A 15,477-nucleotide genomic window follows, 5' to 3' on the forward strand; every position below is an offset into this window, starting at 1 on the left:
TCCATAATATGTCAAAAATCATGTATCACTCCATGTATTTGCCTATGTTCTGCGATCACTGCACATCCTACTTGATTTTAACTGTGAGCTTGGTTGCGTGATGCCAAATCATCCACAAAGACCCTCAGATTAGAATTAGTCAGCGATGCTTCCTGTGGGTCTGGATGAACAGATTGCAGAAATGGCTGCTATAAAATCATGTCGTTCACCTTCTGCTGCTGTGAGAGAAGTGATGCTGGGTTTAACCCAGTACATCTTTTAATAGTGACATTTGAGATTATTCAATAATACAATGTGATACCATAACAAACATGCAGCTAGTAAATACGTAGTTTTTCCTGTAGAAGGATCAGTGACACAAAATGTGGCAACTAAAGGGTTACGTCTGGATTGTCCACAAACTCATGTGAAGCTAAAACGTCTTTCCAGCTGCTGCTACTGCTCGCAGGTAAGGGGAAGCCTGCTGGTCTCTGTTATTCCCCACAATCCTGCAACAAAATATGTATCCAAACTAATTTCTCCTGATCATCCTTTTTACCTTTTTATCTCCTTAATTTTCCTCTTGTACCGCAACGACATTTTTTTTTAAATGTAAGTTAATTACATTTCAGATTTCATAAATTAAAGAATTTGTACTTGAAAAACTACAATACAATCAGAAACTGAAGTTGGTCTCAGATGCTCTTCACTCTGAGTTCTTTATCAATTGAGATTTCAGCGGTGACCCCCTCTGGTCTCTGCTGTCATTCACACACCTCCACAATAATTTTTTCATAGATAAGAACTCTTTTAGATTTATCCATCTACCTGCGGGTTTTCCTGAATTGAAATGAAAGCAGAGAAGAAATCGCTTAATAAATCCCATCCTCATCGCCACAATTTTTGTGGAAAAATAATATGAGCACCAAAACCAACAGATTTTCTGAAATTTATGAAAGAAAGTTACAACATTTTGCAAAGGGATCAACACAGCACGAACAGGGTTTGTACCAACATTAATAAAATGCAAAATTATAGCAGCTCCTTCATAGCCCTCGTGTGGATGCAATCTTTCTTTGTTCAGCAGTTAGTAAGAAATTCACACTATCATATAGGCACCAGCTTGATAATGTATTGTGTCATGGCCTCAAGCAAAGCTTACGGTCAGTTTTCTCTCTTCATACACTGTCTTTGTACAAAAAAGTTACAATTACATACTGATGCTGCGCAGAGGTTAGATGAGATGAAACACTAATTTTCCATCACAGAGGTAACACTAAAAGCCTGTTGTTGGCCTGACTGAATCTCCTGTGCTGCCACCTGCTGGTGATATGCTGTCACAGTGCTTGACAGTGGTGACGTTCACACAGCAGAAACTGTAAGCATTTTTTGACTAACATTACCTCTATTTCATTATAGAAATAAGATGACCTAAACTACACACACACAAACGAAGTGTAAACATGAATATGAACACGAAGACCTCTAAAAAATGTCAAGGACTCAGACACTAACTTAGAAACTAGTTTTAACAAGAAAAGGCTTAAAAAGTTTAGAAAAATAATCAGTTTCAGTTCAATTAATTTTTTAATGGATGGAAAATTATTAATATTGATATAATTCTGGTAGAATATGAAGCTCGGTGATGTGTTTTGTTTATGTTTGACCTATTCATGTATTATAAGTCATAAAAGCTTGTTATATGGTCTACTGCTGGACTGATTCAGTTTCAGTTTTACCCATGGTTTCAATGTCATCACTTTTTCTCCAATATTACTTGAATCAGAGGACTTACTGAAAAGCTGTTGTACTCTAAAGGGCAACAATGGGACAGAGGTGTGTCTTTTGTTCTTCAACAGTGGGTCTTTTATTACACACAAATAATAATGTATTAATAATAATGTATTATTATTTTGTCTCTGTGCAGCAGCACAGAGACAAAAATGACAAACAGGTCTGATGTCACACATATTTCCTTCAGAAATGCTGCCTGTTCTTCCTGTTTTCATTCAGTTTCAATAACACCTCCAACATGAACAAGATTTCTAAAAATGCATTTCACAGGCTGCATCACATGTTTCAATATTCAGAAAAAACAAATGATTTGAAATACTGCTGAAACAGTGTGATGAATAACTGTTAGCAGCAAGGTTCCAATCATTGTAGGCATTTTTTAAAAATCAAAATACTTCAGCAGCATAACATGGCAGCTCTGTGGAGCACTAGCGGCATCTACGATCAGCACTTTAAATTAGCAATTGGCAGTCCTTCACACCCATCTGCTGATTAGCACGCCCTCCTCATAAAATGCCAGGGGTGTTTCCACACTTTCCAAAAAAGACCAGTAACCATAAACATGTATATATTATATTTATAATTAAAACTATCATCCAAAACTATCCAAAACCCTAAATATAAACCATATAACTCTACAATGAGACTTAGAAAAACCCCAAGCATCTCTCCGTCTCAACTTCCTCCTTTGTCTCTCCTGGAACCTTTAAATAGTTCAGAGGCCCAGGGACAAAAACTACAGTTCAATAAAGCATTTGCATTTTAACTGATGCCCCCTGGTGGCCACATTTATTAATGAACCAGCAACACTATTCCTTAAATTCACTATAACACAGGTGAAGCAAAATTGAACATGATGCACACAGGCTAAGTGACTATCAAAATAAAACTGGAAATCAAGAACAAACACTGAGACGCAGACTGACAAAATACAAGGAAGCATAGGAAGGAGACAGACATGACACAGAATGAGGGTGAGAGAGCCAGAGACAAAGACTGGGGAATTTGAAAGGCAAATAAACATGGAGACAAGACTGACTAGGGAACGCAGGGAGAAGACTAAGACATGCCGCATAAGAAAGGGAGCTGATTAAACTAAAACAGTAGAAGAAGTAGAAACTTAAATAACAAAAACTCAATGGCTCTCTAAACATCAGAATCCCAGTATACTGCAAAAACAAAACAAACCAAGTTACAACCAAGGGTCAGAATCCCCCTAACAACATAGTCCCTAGGATTCCTGGGAAACACAAACCCCTCCACCAGTATAAGGTAACGTTCACGGAGGACTTTAAACTAACATTTCATACAAAAATGTGTATATACAAATTTACATCAGTTTATGGAGAACATGACTCAAGCAAAGGAAATCATGCACCAATGGCCATGAGTACCATTCACACAGAGTTGGGGAATGGCTGCAATCACAGCATTGTAAGATGGTGAAAGATGCACCCTTAAGCCCCCTCCTCGATTCAGAGATGGTCTTTCCCTTTTCACGTAAATGGCCTCCTTGACTCCACCCTCAAACCAGCGTTCCTCCCTGTCCAGGATGTGTGCATCCTCATCATTGAAAGAGTGTCCACTGGCCTGTAGGTGTAAACAGACTGCAGAGTCCTGGCCTGACGAGGTAGCTCTTCTGTGTTGTGCCATCCGCTTCACCAGAGGTTGTTTGGTTTCCATGATGTATAAATCATAGAAATCCTCCTGGCACTCAACAGCACTATGGCACTATGTTATAAAATATGCAAAAACTGGTCCACCTCTAGGACCCAGTCCCCTAGATTTCATCTGAGACAGCTGCACTCACCTCCTTTAAACATGCATTATAAACAGCAAAGTGTTTTCTTTAATCACTGATACAATATCTGTTGTGCTAAAACAACCCAGCATGTGTGGAGGGGAGTAGGTGGAGCTGGATAACATGCAGTGACTGTTTTCAAAGATGAACTCTGAAGGCATGGACGTGCACGCTCCGGTCCGTTGATTCTTCATGTTTCCAATGACTGGCTAAATGAAAAAAACAAAACAAATCCACCTCACCGTAAACTGTACATTCAAGTCATTTATTTCAGTGCAATTATAAAACTGCAAACACACACAGCATGTAATTAAATAAATAACATGTGCTGCACAGAGGTGTACAGCACTGTATTTAGCAGCCAGCCGTCATCTCTGGTCAGACTGGATCGGCTGTTTGGAAGGCGTCATTGTTGACTTCAGTGCTGAGTAGATGACCCCTGGCTCTGGTGAAGGATCTGAACACAAACACACAGATTAAAGAAACTTTTAAATTTCAGGTGATAAAAACTTCTGGGACACATCAAAAAATAACTGCACATGCAACATTTTCCACAAAGAAAACATCCACTGAAGTGTAACAGAGCCGGGACACTTTTAGTCTTGTACTCACATAAATCCTCACAAAGATCAAGACAATATATTCATTTTTTCACTGACTTTGGATTTGATAAAGTAGATCAAATTAACCCTTTAAAGAGACTCAGATTCGTTAGCTTTGACTCAAATGAACTTTTTCATAGGCCCAGGCTGCTGGGGGTTTCCCATGATGAACTGAGAGTGACTTATTCACTCACTATGTGTGTATAAACCTCTCTGCACTTAATTATCAGTTATTATTAATCTCTGACTTTCTTCCACAGCGTGTCTTTTTTCCTGTCTCCCTCCCCTCTCCTCCAGGCAGTCACCAGAGGGTTGATCTGATATCCTCGTGTTGGTGTTGTTCCCAGACCATCATGAAAATGTTGTTCCAGGATCAACATTGCAAGTGACCAATCAGAATGTTATGACGTCATACTTTTGCGACTTCGGGAAAAACCGGCGTAAAACAAAAAACTGTACTTAAGCTGCGTGAAACCGCCTCTGTCCGCCGATCAACAGACCCTGACCCTAACCGTAACCCTTTAATAAACAGTAAGTAGAATTGATATTGTCCTTGCAACATTGGAATTTCATAAATGCACGAATGGCTTGGCGCGCAAAAGAATAACGTCACAACAATGTGATTGGTCACTTCCAATGTTGAACCTGGAACAACATTTTCATGATGGTCTGGGAACAACACCAACACGAGGATATCAGATCATCCGTCACCAGAGATGGTCGCCCCTGCCAAAGCCTGCTTCTCGTGGAGGTTACTTCCTGTTAAAAGGGAGTTTTTCCTCCCCACTGTCTAAAAATGCTTTTTTTTATAGAGGTTGTCTGGTTGTTGCTGTTTTCTCTGTGTTATCCTTGGGGGGTTTATATTGCAATATAAAACATCCTGAGGTGACTGTTGTTGTGATTCAGCACTATATAGGTAAAACTTAATTGAAATTACATTATAGAGCTCACAGTTGAATCTGACAGGACAGTAAACTGGTTTAAATAATGGAAGAATCTCATCACTTTGTACATTTCACGCTCTACTTTTAGAGCAGAATGTCAATAATAAACTGCTGCTTATTTCTAAGATTCATTTTCAGTCTAAGAATATAAAACTATTACAGTTACTATTACACTCTGTGTCATAAATGCAGTTATAACATCTGTACCAAATCAAGCCCTTGAAAATTCAGCGGAGCACTTTAGGGACGTGTTGGATTCACATCATCAATGTACAGCAGCTGTGTGATGCTATCATCTCTATATGGATGAGAACCTCAGAGGAATGTTGTTGAGCACCATGCTGAGTCTGTGAAGGATTAAGACAGTTCTGACGGCAATAGTGGTAGCAAGGTGTACCTAATAAAGTGGCCAGTATGTGCACAGCATAAAAATAAACGAGTCACAAAATGATATGAGCCAGTAGGTGGCAGCAGAGGAACTCAAATTTGCTCAACAAAAGCCTTTTTTTTCATCTGACCTTTGACCTTTTTCCTGACACTAATAATGAGTCTGGCCCAAGCTGGGCCCCCTTCAGCAGGCTCATGTCAGAGATTTCTGGCTCCTCAGTCTTGTTCCCTTTAGGACATTTGTTCTTGCAGGATTCTTCTCCTTTAATAAAGTCAGGCCTGGATCAGGTGACCCTGAACCCTGCCTCAGTTACGTTGGAATCAGTCTAGGCTGCTGGGGGGCTTCCCATGGTGCACTGGGGATTTCTTCTTAATCACACCTCTCTGTATTTAATCATTAGTCATTATTAATATTATTAATCTCTGGCTCTCTTCCACGATGTGTCTTTGTCCACTCTCCCTCCCCTCACAGCCAACCACTCGCAGCAGATGGCCGCCCCTCCCTGAGCCTGCTTCTGTCTGACATTACTTCCTGTTTACAAGAAGTTTATTTTTGTATTATAGTGGGATTCTGGTGATTCTGATTCAGGATTGTGTCACTTCACTGTTGACACAATCCTGTTTTTTTTTTACTATTTATTTTTGAAATGTTATTGACATATTCTTATTATCATTACAGGACAGTCTGGGTGATGTGATACCAATACATGCATTTCCTTTATTGATATGTCAGCTTGTCCATTATTAATTTACTGTGTGTAACTTTGATTTTCCTTTTTTAAATATTTATATCTTTATGAGTCGACTGTTTCTTTGAGGCAGAAAAAACATTTAACAACTTATCAAATTTGAAGTCCTTTCACTTTGATTTATTTTCCTAAGAACATGAACATTAATCATTCAGGAACTGAAGATGTGTCAGCAGCAGCTGGTGACTTTTTTCTGTTCCCCAAAAAACCCTTCAGTGATGATCTTTCACTGATCATCCGCCTGTTTGTAAATACTTGGTATCCATAGAATTTCTAAACGTCCTGTTTCACCAATCCTACCTTTATCTGAATGAAACTTATTTAATGCTGTTTTATGAAGAGACATAAGCATACCATGCACCACCCACTTGTCCCTGTTGTGTCCATGTGGGGCTCGTGCTTTAAATGCACTAAGTGTGCGCACTTCTTATTAGAGAAATGATTTTATGCGACTAAACATGCTGTAACTGCTCCTGCTGCCTCTCTTACTGGGACATTTCACATCAGCAGTAAATTATCTGCAGTCTGTTAATGTTTATCTCTGATAGTGGACTCAGAGGAAAGCAGCTCGCTTAGCTCTGTCCAAAGTACCAAATCTACCTGCTCACACTGGCCACACTTGTTGAAAACTTGTATGAATATTTGTTTAATCTGTACAAAAACCTAAGTGCAAAAAACATTTTTGGTTTGGTTATAAAATATTCCCTCCACACACTTCCCTAACACTCGATCCAACTTAAGCTCACACAGGATAGAGCTCTACAAACTAAACAGGTCCCCAGTCCAGTGTAAAAACTGCACACAGCCAACCAGGAGATTCAAACCCAGAGCCTGTGAGGTGTCATTAAAGGCATAATGTCTTCAGATCTACAGTACAAAGCAGGGTTAAGGGCTGAAGAGCAGGTTATGGTCAACCTAAGAGATCAGCAGGTTAAAACTGCCACCAGATCTCTGCAGGATCCCGCTGAGCTCAGAGCACAGATAACACGATGATCTAAAATCTCTGTCTTTCCCAGATGAGCATCAAGAAGTTTGTTATAAGCGTCTTTATATTTTCCCTTTTCATCCTGTTGGCTGAAGGTTAAAACCATTTTATTGTTCCATAAACCTTACAACAGTGATATGATCCTACCTGCTGAGCTCATAAATAAGCCTCTGATTTATGTTTTATAAAATCAAAATGTGCTTTTTTGTGTTGTGTCCCAGCAGATGAAAGTATAAATTAATAGATTCATAGTTTATAATAATTCTATGAGAAATATTTAAATTTTCCAGTATCTTAAAAACGATTCATGATCCTGAGAGATGTGTGCTCGTACACTGTCCTCCTTTTTTCTACCTTTCTTTCTTGGCTTTGAACAAACATTAGCTCTACTTTCAGTAAGTGAATAAATGATTGTGTTTTTTTAATGGTTCGTTAGGCTGTGGTTATGTTTGCTCCTCCTGAGCACTCAGAGGTGTAAGACACTCACACGTTCATATAGTATGTCATACTTACTGTGGGTCACACTCTGCTGCTTCGTCTGCAGCAGCTCTGCTACTTTCAGTATTTGTGTTAAACCTCAACATTTTCCTCATGTTACAGTTTGAGTCTCTCCTGTCTGCTTTGTGGAGCTCTACAGTGCAGATGCTGTCACTGCGTCATCATCTTTTCACAGTGTTTATCACAGTGCCAGCAGCAGGATGAATCTGACCCCATTCTTCTGTTGCATTTAGGGTTTGATTAGGTTTTACAGTGTGGAGGGATCAAAGTGATCCGACTTCCTCCTCCTCTGTACAAACAGCATCTGTGCACTTAAACCAGATCCTGCAGAAGATCAGCGAGTATGAAAGAGGAGCAGCTGTACCTCTGTGCCTGCTGTTTTTCCTGATGGCGATTTCTCCATAACTGACTTCGCTTGTTATGTGCATCGAAGAGTAACCTGCAGCTGGATCGCACACTGAAAAAAAAAACAAGATAGAAGTCACGTGAGGGAAAATGTGGACTTTTCATGAGTAGGGCTGCACGTAAAGTCACAGCACATCCTCTCTTCAACCTGGAGTGACTTTTTTTTAGCACCTCTGCTGAGTTTAGTGCTCGAAACAGGAAGCTTAATGAGTGCAGAGCTACTCACATCTGCCAAGCCCGTTTAACACTTTGCAAACTTAACGTAACCCAAATAAAACACTTTGCTAACCTGTGAAAGCTGTTTCAAAGAAAAATTGACTTTTAGGGTGAGTGTAGCTGCCTCCACCGATATTCACCTCATATTGGACAGATGTGAGTTTTTGCCATGACTTCTTGGCCTCATTTGGCCCAATTAACACTGGTCAGTCCTACAACGGAGTGAAAGTATATGCAGGGAAACTCTGAGGAAGAATGACCCAGTTTAAAAATCTGAATGAAAATACTGCTGCTTTATTATCAGTGCACAAAGTCTGAAAGCTCAAAGCCCCATGAGTCAAAACGTTTGAACCACTTAAAGACACCTTCACCACATCAGAAGGAGTTCCTGACTTTATAGTAAAAGTGAGAACACAAAAAAAACCAAAAGTTTGTGCTCACTCCGAGAGTCCGGTGGACACACTTCTGTTTTTTTCTTGCACACAAACAAGAGGGTGAATGTGAAGGCGTCTGAATCCTGTTGTCTGCATTGAACGTGCACAACTGTGTTTGTGACCCACACCCATTTTCACACCTTGGCTCATGTGATTAGGTAGAGGATCATCAGGGGGTCCTTTTGTCCCAAAATTCCTGCAGGCTTAAATCTGGGACTCTCCACCATTTGACTCTTAGAACTGAAGAAGCTTCTTGGATGAGAGGTGAAACGTCTTCAAGCAGCTTAAAGAAGTCCAGACACTTTTCTTTCCAAGCTCCTTAGACAACAGTGTTGTTACCATCATTAGACGGGACCAGCTTCCAAAATATCAAATTATCCAAGGTTACACTTTCAGTTCCCACCAAAGGATGCAGAAGTGGATCAGAAAGAACGTGAGCATCACCACGTGCTTATCCAGACTTTCTTCTTGTTTCTGTAGCACAGAGACGCCACAGATCTGCTTCACTCAACAGCTGTTTGTGTTACAGCTCTGTGTGAGGAGGAAAATCATCATGGACGCATTATCTGTTTTTGAAACTGGCAGCTGCACTCAAGATATAACTTGGAAGGAAAGCTCATCTTGAAGTGGATCAGTTGTGTTTTTCTTTATTTCCTGACATAGATCTTGTTCCAGCCATGGATAATCACATTAAACATTTCTAATAATGTTGTCAGGAGGGAGAGAGAATGAACTGAGGGCCTGCACCAAGACTCCATATCAAATAAAGAAGGATTATTTTGAGATGTGAATCATGCTAAGCTATTCAAGCAGAGTCAAAAGATAAAAAATATGGACCTGGAAATGTTAAGAGTCTAAGATTCCATGTTTGGAAAGTTGGAAAGTCTCCAAGCACCTGGAAAAGTGAGGCTGATGTTCAGTGGACTGAAGATTTGAAAAGAGTTGATTTTTTTTTGTCAGCTGATTCTTGTTTAGTTTAGTTTAGTTAAAGTTCGTACCATGTTGGAGCAACTGTGGCCACATAATTCCCTCTCGGATTACTAAAGAATTCTGATTCCGATTATTAACAACCATCATAACGTAGTCGTGCACTTCAGTTTAGTGCTTAGCTTAGTTGCTGATCCAGAACACCAACATATGGAGCAGATTTCATCACAGATGCATCCGACACATGTTCGAAAACAATCAACCCCAGAAAACCTCCTGTGGAAACATCAGAACACCTTCAAAGATTTTTGAGTTTGTCGTGCCGGGAATTTTTCATACCTTTGGTCCCGTTTGCTCCGTTTTGCTCGTCTGCTGCTGCTCGTTTCACCGATGAGTAGGTGGCAGCCGTTGAGAGATCTTTTTCTGTAAAGTCAATTTGAAACGTTGGCATTTGTGTCATTTGTGTCAATTAAAATGTCAAGTGGAGGAAAGATTGTGTTTGATAAAAAGCTGGATAACTCTGACATACATTTATTCAAATAACATTTGAATAAAAAAAGTGTTTCCCCATTTTTTAAATCAGAAAAACAGGAAACTGAAGTGCAGCAGAGCTTCTTTGCTGTTGTCGCTCTTCTAGTACGCTGACGTGCAGAAACATGGATATCTGGCCGCAAACTAACGTAGGCCCAGGGCTAACAGTACTGAAATGTTGAACTGATGGAAGAAAAAAAAAATCAAGGCACCTGCAGTTACTTTCTAAAGGAAGCACCAGGCTTTCGTCTGAAACCCCAAACATGAACCTTGTGGAACTTTTTAGGAAACATCACACGTTTTAAAGCTTATCTTGCAGGAAACTCGGCGTACCTCTCATCCTGTTTGAGGCTGTTCTTCTCACCGACGAGTAGGTTGCAGTTGCAGCTGCTGGGGGATCTTTCTCTGCATAAATCAAGTCAGATTTTCCTCTGAGAACAGATAACTGTCACTGCTGCTGCTTCAGCATATGAAATAATGATATTAATAAATCATCAATCAGTGGGAAGGGGAAAGTGCAGTCGGGATGAATCTGATATAAAACTGTATTTCTTTCTTTCTCTGAGTCTTCCAGTGAAACAACATGTAAAAAAAATGGGGGGTTTAACACAAGATAAGATACCTTTACCTAATCTGACACAGGGAGGAGTCGCCTGTTTCAACAGCACAACAGTCAGAAGGACCCTCAGCCTCTTAGTAGGTGGGCCAAAAAAAAAATGGGGCAACTTGTCCGTTTCTTGTAATTGTGTTTACCAGACTTTCAGAAAACTTGACCTCTGACCTTGATTTTAAAATCAAGGTTCCTGAGATTTGAATTGATCCCAGATTTTTTAGATGTATCTATGGTATCAACTTAATATTAATCACTTTGTCAGAATCAGAATCTGACTATCCCAGCACTCTTTTAATCCCAGAGGAAATTATGTGGCTATGCTTGCTCCAAGGCAGTAAAGAACAGTAGCTAACCAAACTAAATGAAATAAAACAACATATTACAAAGTTACAAAATATAACAAAGTAGCTCTAATTATAAATATACCGGTAAATAACACATGATTGAGTGTAATGTAATAATATATTTTTGCGTTCTCGTGTTCACACAGTTGGATGTCCACACTGCCTGCTGGTCTGACGGTGTGACAAAAATAAAGATATATTTAAAGTAATGTGTAACATATACGCTTAAAGCCACGTCACAAAGATTTGTTATATGTCCAGTGCAGTGGAAATGATAGCATATATACACATGATAAAATAGTAGCATGAGGACCTGCAGTTCACCCTAAAAGTATCACCGGTGTCTGAACAAGCACATGTTGGAGATTCTCTTCAAAAAACCCCAAAACACGAAACTTGAGTAACGTTTTGAAGAAACGTTGGATCATCAAAGAATCTAGATATTATCTAACAGGAAATGTTTCCTACCACTCGTCCTGTTTGACTCATACTGCTGGTTCGATACGGTTCTTCTCACTGGTGAGTAGGTAGCAGTGGCTGCTGCAGGATCTCTTTCTGCAAAAAATGAGATGAAAAAGATTTTCCACTGATAACTGTACTGTAACTGCCGATGTTTCGATGTTTGGAGCACTAATATTCATAATCATCTAATGATGATTAAAATGCAAAGTGGAGGAAAGACTAAAGTCAGCATTACGGTGGGTGATCTTTGTGAGACCTGCGGTAAAACATGTAAAAGAAAAAAAGGTTTTATTTTCTCTTCTTTTAGTCAGAAAACAGGAAACTGGACGGCGGCGAAGCTTCTGTTCACTTCGATAGACTCTGACCACAAAATCTCAAGTGCAGCATCACGGTTCACCCAGAGCAAAACAAAACATTTAGTGTAAACTATATTAAAAGCATGTTATTGAAGATGAAATGCAGAAGCAGAAAATGTTGCACAACTGCAGTGTGTAGTTTCACTATAAATATCGTAATTTAACTGTTTAAAAACAAGTGCTCACAAAGTGCAAAAACAGCACATCCTGTGCATCATGTGACTGTTATTAAAGGAACAGTTCACCCCATGGTCACACCTACATGTGTGATTATGTTTATCCACTTCAGTTACTTCAGTGTGAGTTTCCCACTGGGTGAGATATCAGCGTCAGTGTAACAGGACTGACTTTCACCCACTTTATACCACTCAGAGAAAAACACTGTAGATTGTGTTATTTTGTCACTTTAAGCTGGTTTTATACAGAAACATTAAATGTGAACAGAATGTGTGTCTCACCTTCAGGTTTCCTCCAGACACATCTTCTCACCAGTACAACCAGTACAACCAGCAGCAGCAACCCAAATATGGAGGAAACTGATAGCACCGCGAAGAAGGAAACAGTAGAAAAAGAGGGGAGGTGGAGGGAGGCAGTTGAGGCTGATGGAGGAGGAGAGGTAGAAGAACCTGAAACTAAAGAGAAACACAAGTCTTTGTGGTCAGTTTGAGTCTCTTTGGGTCTAAAGTCTGTAAAAGAAACAGAAGCCTCACCTGTGACAGTGATCCAGCTGGATGGAGACTCTCCATGACCGCTGATGTCACACTTGTAGAGGCCTTCATCAGACCTGGAAACATGCTGGATGGTCATGTGACCTGTAGGCTGCTTCCTGATGAGGGAGCCATCTTTATAGAAAGCAGCTGGGAGGTTGGAGGGAGTGGTCTTTGTTTTACAGAGCAGAGTGACGTCATCTCCCTCCATCACAGGGAGGACAGGACTCTGCAGGATCACTGATCCACCTCAACACAGAGACAAACTACAGCATTTCATCCATTTACACACAGCTTCATCAACACTAACTCCACACACTCAGCTTACCAGTGACTGTCAGGTTAACCATGTTACTGATGGGACTCTCTCTGGACTCACACCAGTAAACTCCACTGTCCCATGGGAGGATGCCACTGATGTTACAGGAAGAACCAGCTGGTTTTCCCCACTCCTCACACTCAGTTCTGGTGTCTCTGCTTGTGTTTCTCCTCAGAGTCCATTCAGCAGAGCTGTCGTCCTCCTCACAGCTCAGAGACACAAAGTCTCCTTCAAAGAACAGAGAGCTGCTGGGACTCACAGTCAGACGAGCTGTGAGGGATTATAGATTTTTTGAATGAACAGAAAAAAATAATTTTAAAACATCCCGATCTCTGTTGTGGTGCAGGGTCAAAGACAGATAGAACATCTGAATCCAGTTTAAGCAACATATGCTTGAGTCTAAAAGTTGATCGGAAGCTAAAACAGTGCACATTATTTTATTAAACTGTAGTGACTTATGTACTGGAACATTTCTTTATTTGAGTAATGGTATCAGTTTCAACATCAAATTCTTAGCAAGCACGAAGAGTGTATTTCCCCAAATTTTCCTCTATTTTTAATTGCATGCATTTTCCTGCAACTATTTTATGTAAAAATTACTCAGAAAAGGAAAAATACTGATGTCAAATCTATTTTCTGTGAAGAAAAACTTTGATACATTTAACATCTCTAGGATTCCAAATTATGAGTTCACTCACCTCCATAGGTAATGCAGCTCAGCACCGAGAAGAGAAGTAAGCCGCAATCTGAAATTTGGAAGAAAAAAAAAAGTAAAATCACTCAACTTAAACTGGTGACTACCAGCTAAAATTAATCTGGACATGAAACCTGGACTGAAAATTGAATAAGTGACAATTAAACGAGTTGATATATTTAAAGGCTTGGCAGGTGCCACTCTTTGCAACATAGATGCACACAGAGATACAAACGGGGGGAGTCTTTGCTTAAAAATGCAGCTTACCAAGACCTGTGACCACAGAGCACATGTATGACTGGTAATCATCAGTAAGATTGGTAAAAAAGGACAAGAATAAGATAACAGCATGATTTGCAGGAGACGGTGAAGTAGACGTTTGAACCCTGCTGTGGTTTGTCTGCAGCAAAAACCTGAAAATCTGAACTCTAAAGAGTTTAAAGAAGTAAAAGCTTGAATCTGGTGAAACCTTCAGTTAAAGAGAAGCAGCAGCTGTTCGAGCTCAGTAAAGTGCACGGATTAACCACTGATATAATTAAAGCTGAATCCTGTGCATTTCATTCCTCCCTGTAGCTGCAAACATCTCTGTGTCCCAGATCCACTGCACTCCAACAAGATCAACCTTTGCACATTTTACATTCAGTACATGAGGTACTTACAGAGCAGCCACAGAAGCGATGCGTGTCCCATTCTTCTGCACAGTGTTGTGTGATTAAGGTGTTTTTTTGTTTCATCACAGCAGTTAAACACACCTCCTTCCTCTTGACTTCAGCGGCTCTGTGGTTTCTATTCTGCAGTTCCAGGAAAAAGGCGTTCAGTGTTTTTTAGTTCTTAGTTTTATAGCTTTGGTACGAACACAAGGCCTCGGTAGATCACAGAGAGACACTGAGTGGGATTAACACCACACAAACCCTGCAGAGTAGAGGCTAGAAAACAGATCTGCGCTACTCAGGGATCTACATAGTAAAGCCTGCATGCATGTTTATAAAATGAGGGAACGTTATCATTAACCAGGTTGGGATGAGAACTGCTTTACTGCACATATTGCATGGGATGAATAGCAGATATCAAATAAATAGTAAAAAAACGTTTTTAAATCACACAAGATGCTTTCAAGTGTCAGAGAAATGACAAAAAAATATGAAATTCACCTGAAGTGACGTGAATGCAACATTAGAGTCGAAAGTATAAAGCAGGGCGGGTTTTGAACCGGTGGCTCATATGAAGACAAAAAAAAAAAAAGAACTGGGGCAAAGCGGAGGGGCGTTTAACATGAGAAGGGAGGGAGTGCAGCGGGGCAGAAAGGGTTAAATGTGGCTATGAGCTGGAGAGCACATCAGAGGAGGTGTGAGGGATGCAAAGAGGGGAAACTGTGTGTGGTGAAGTTTTAAATTAACACAGAGAAACAAGTGTGTGCAAGAGCTGAATTTACTGGATTTTAGCAGCAGCAGCTGAGGGGAGAAGGAGGTGAACTGTGGTCAGATGGTTAGTGGGACGGCTTCCTCTCATCCCTTGCAGTTAATTTTCAAATTAGAGCCTTTTACTAACACAAGTAGGCGGCGGTGCGTGAAAAAGTTAGATGCCAGCTGCTGAGAAAAAAAGGAAGAAAAGGATCAACGTTGCTCTCCACTTGTCCGCATGTTGCATCTCCGTCTCAGAGAGACCACTGTGGTTTGCCAATCACCGTTAATGCCCATAGAAGGAGGTGAAGAGGAGGAGGAAGAGGAGGG

General features: G+C 40.2%; 1 protein-coding gene across 1 annotated transcript; it reads right to left on the reverse strand.

The window, feature by feature from the left end:
- Nucleotides 1-3,818: 3,818 nt before the first annotated feature.
- On the reverse strand, nt 3,819-14,511 carry LOC309694215 (uncharacterized protein). The gene is made up of 10 exons (XM_082514079.1): nt 14,407-14,511; nt 13,752-13,799; nt 13,063-13,323; nt 12,738-12,983; nt 12,486-12,659; nt 11,678-11,764; nt 10,586-10,657; nt 10,061-10,144; nt 8,104-8,196; nt 3,819-4,031 (listed from the first exon to the last, which is right to left on the reverse strand). The coding sequence occupies exons 1-10, from the start codon at nt 14,435-14,437 to the stop codon at nt 3,943-3,945; spliced, it is 1,185 nt and encodes a 394-aa protein (XP_082370205.1). The 5' UTR covers nt 14,438-14,511; the 3' UTR covers nt 3,819-3,942.
- Between the last annotated feature and the right edge of the window lie 966 nt (nt 14,512-15,477).

The sequence above is a fragment of the Aulonocara stuartgranti genome (assembly GCF_965226115.1).
Source record: "Aulonocara stuartgranti genome assembly, chromosome: 3".
NCBI lineage: Eukaryota > Metazoa > Chordata > Actinopteri > Cichliformes > Cichlidae > Aulonocara > Aulonocara stuartgranti.

What these genes read in the sequence shown, in the direction of transcription:
- LOC309694215 (XM_082514079.1), bottom strand. Translation starts at nt 14,437, where the DNA reads ATGGGACACGCATCGCTTCTGTGGCTGCTCT. An exon ending in CAGCTGGATCACTGTCACAG is followed by an intron (nt 12,660 to 12,737) that starts GTGAGGCTTCTG and finishes GTTTCTCTTTAG; the next exon opens with TTTCAGGTTCTTCTACCTCT. An exon ending in GAAAAACAGCAGGCACAGAG is followed by an intron (nt 4,032 to 8,103) that starts GTACAGCTGCTC and finishes GTTTGTGTTCAG; the next exon opens with ATCCTTCACCAGAGCCAGGG.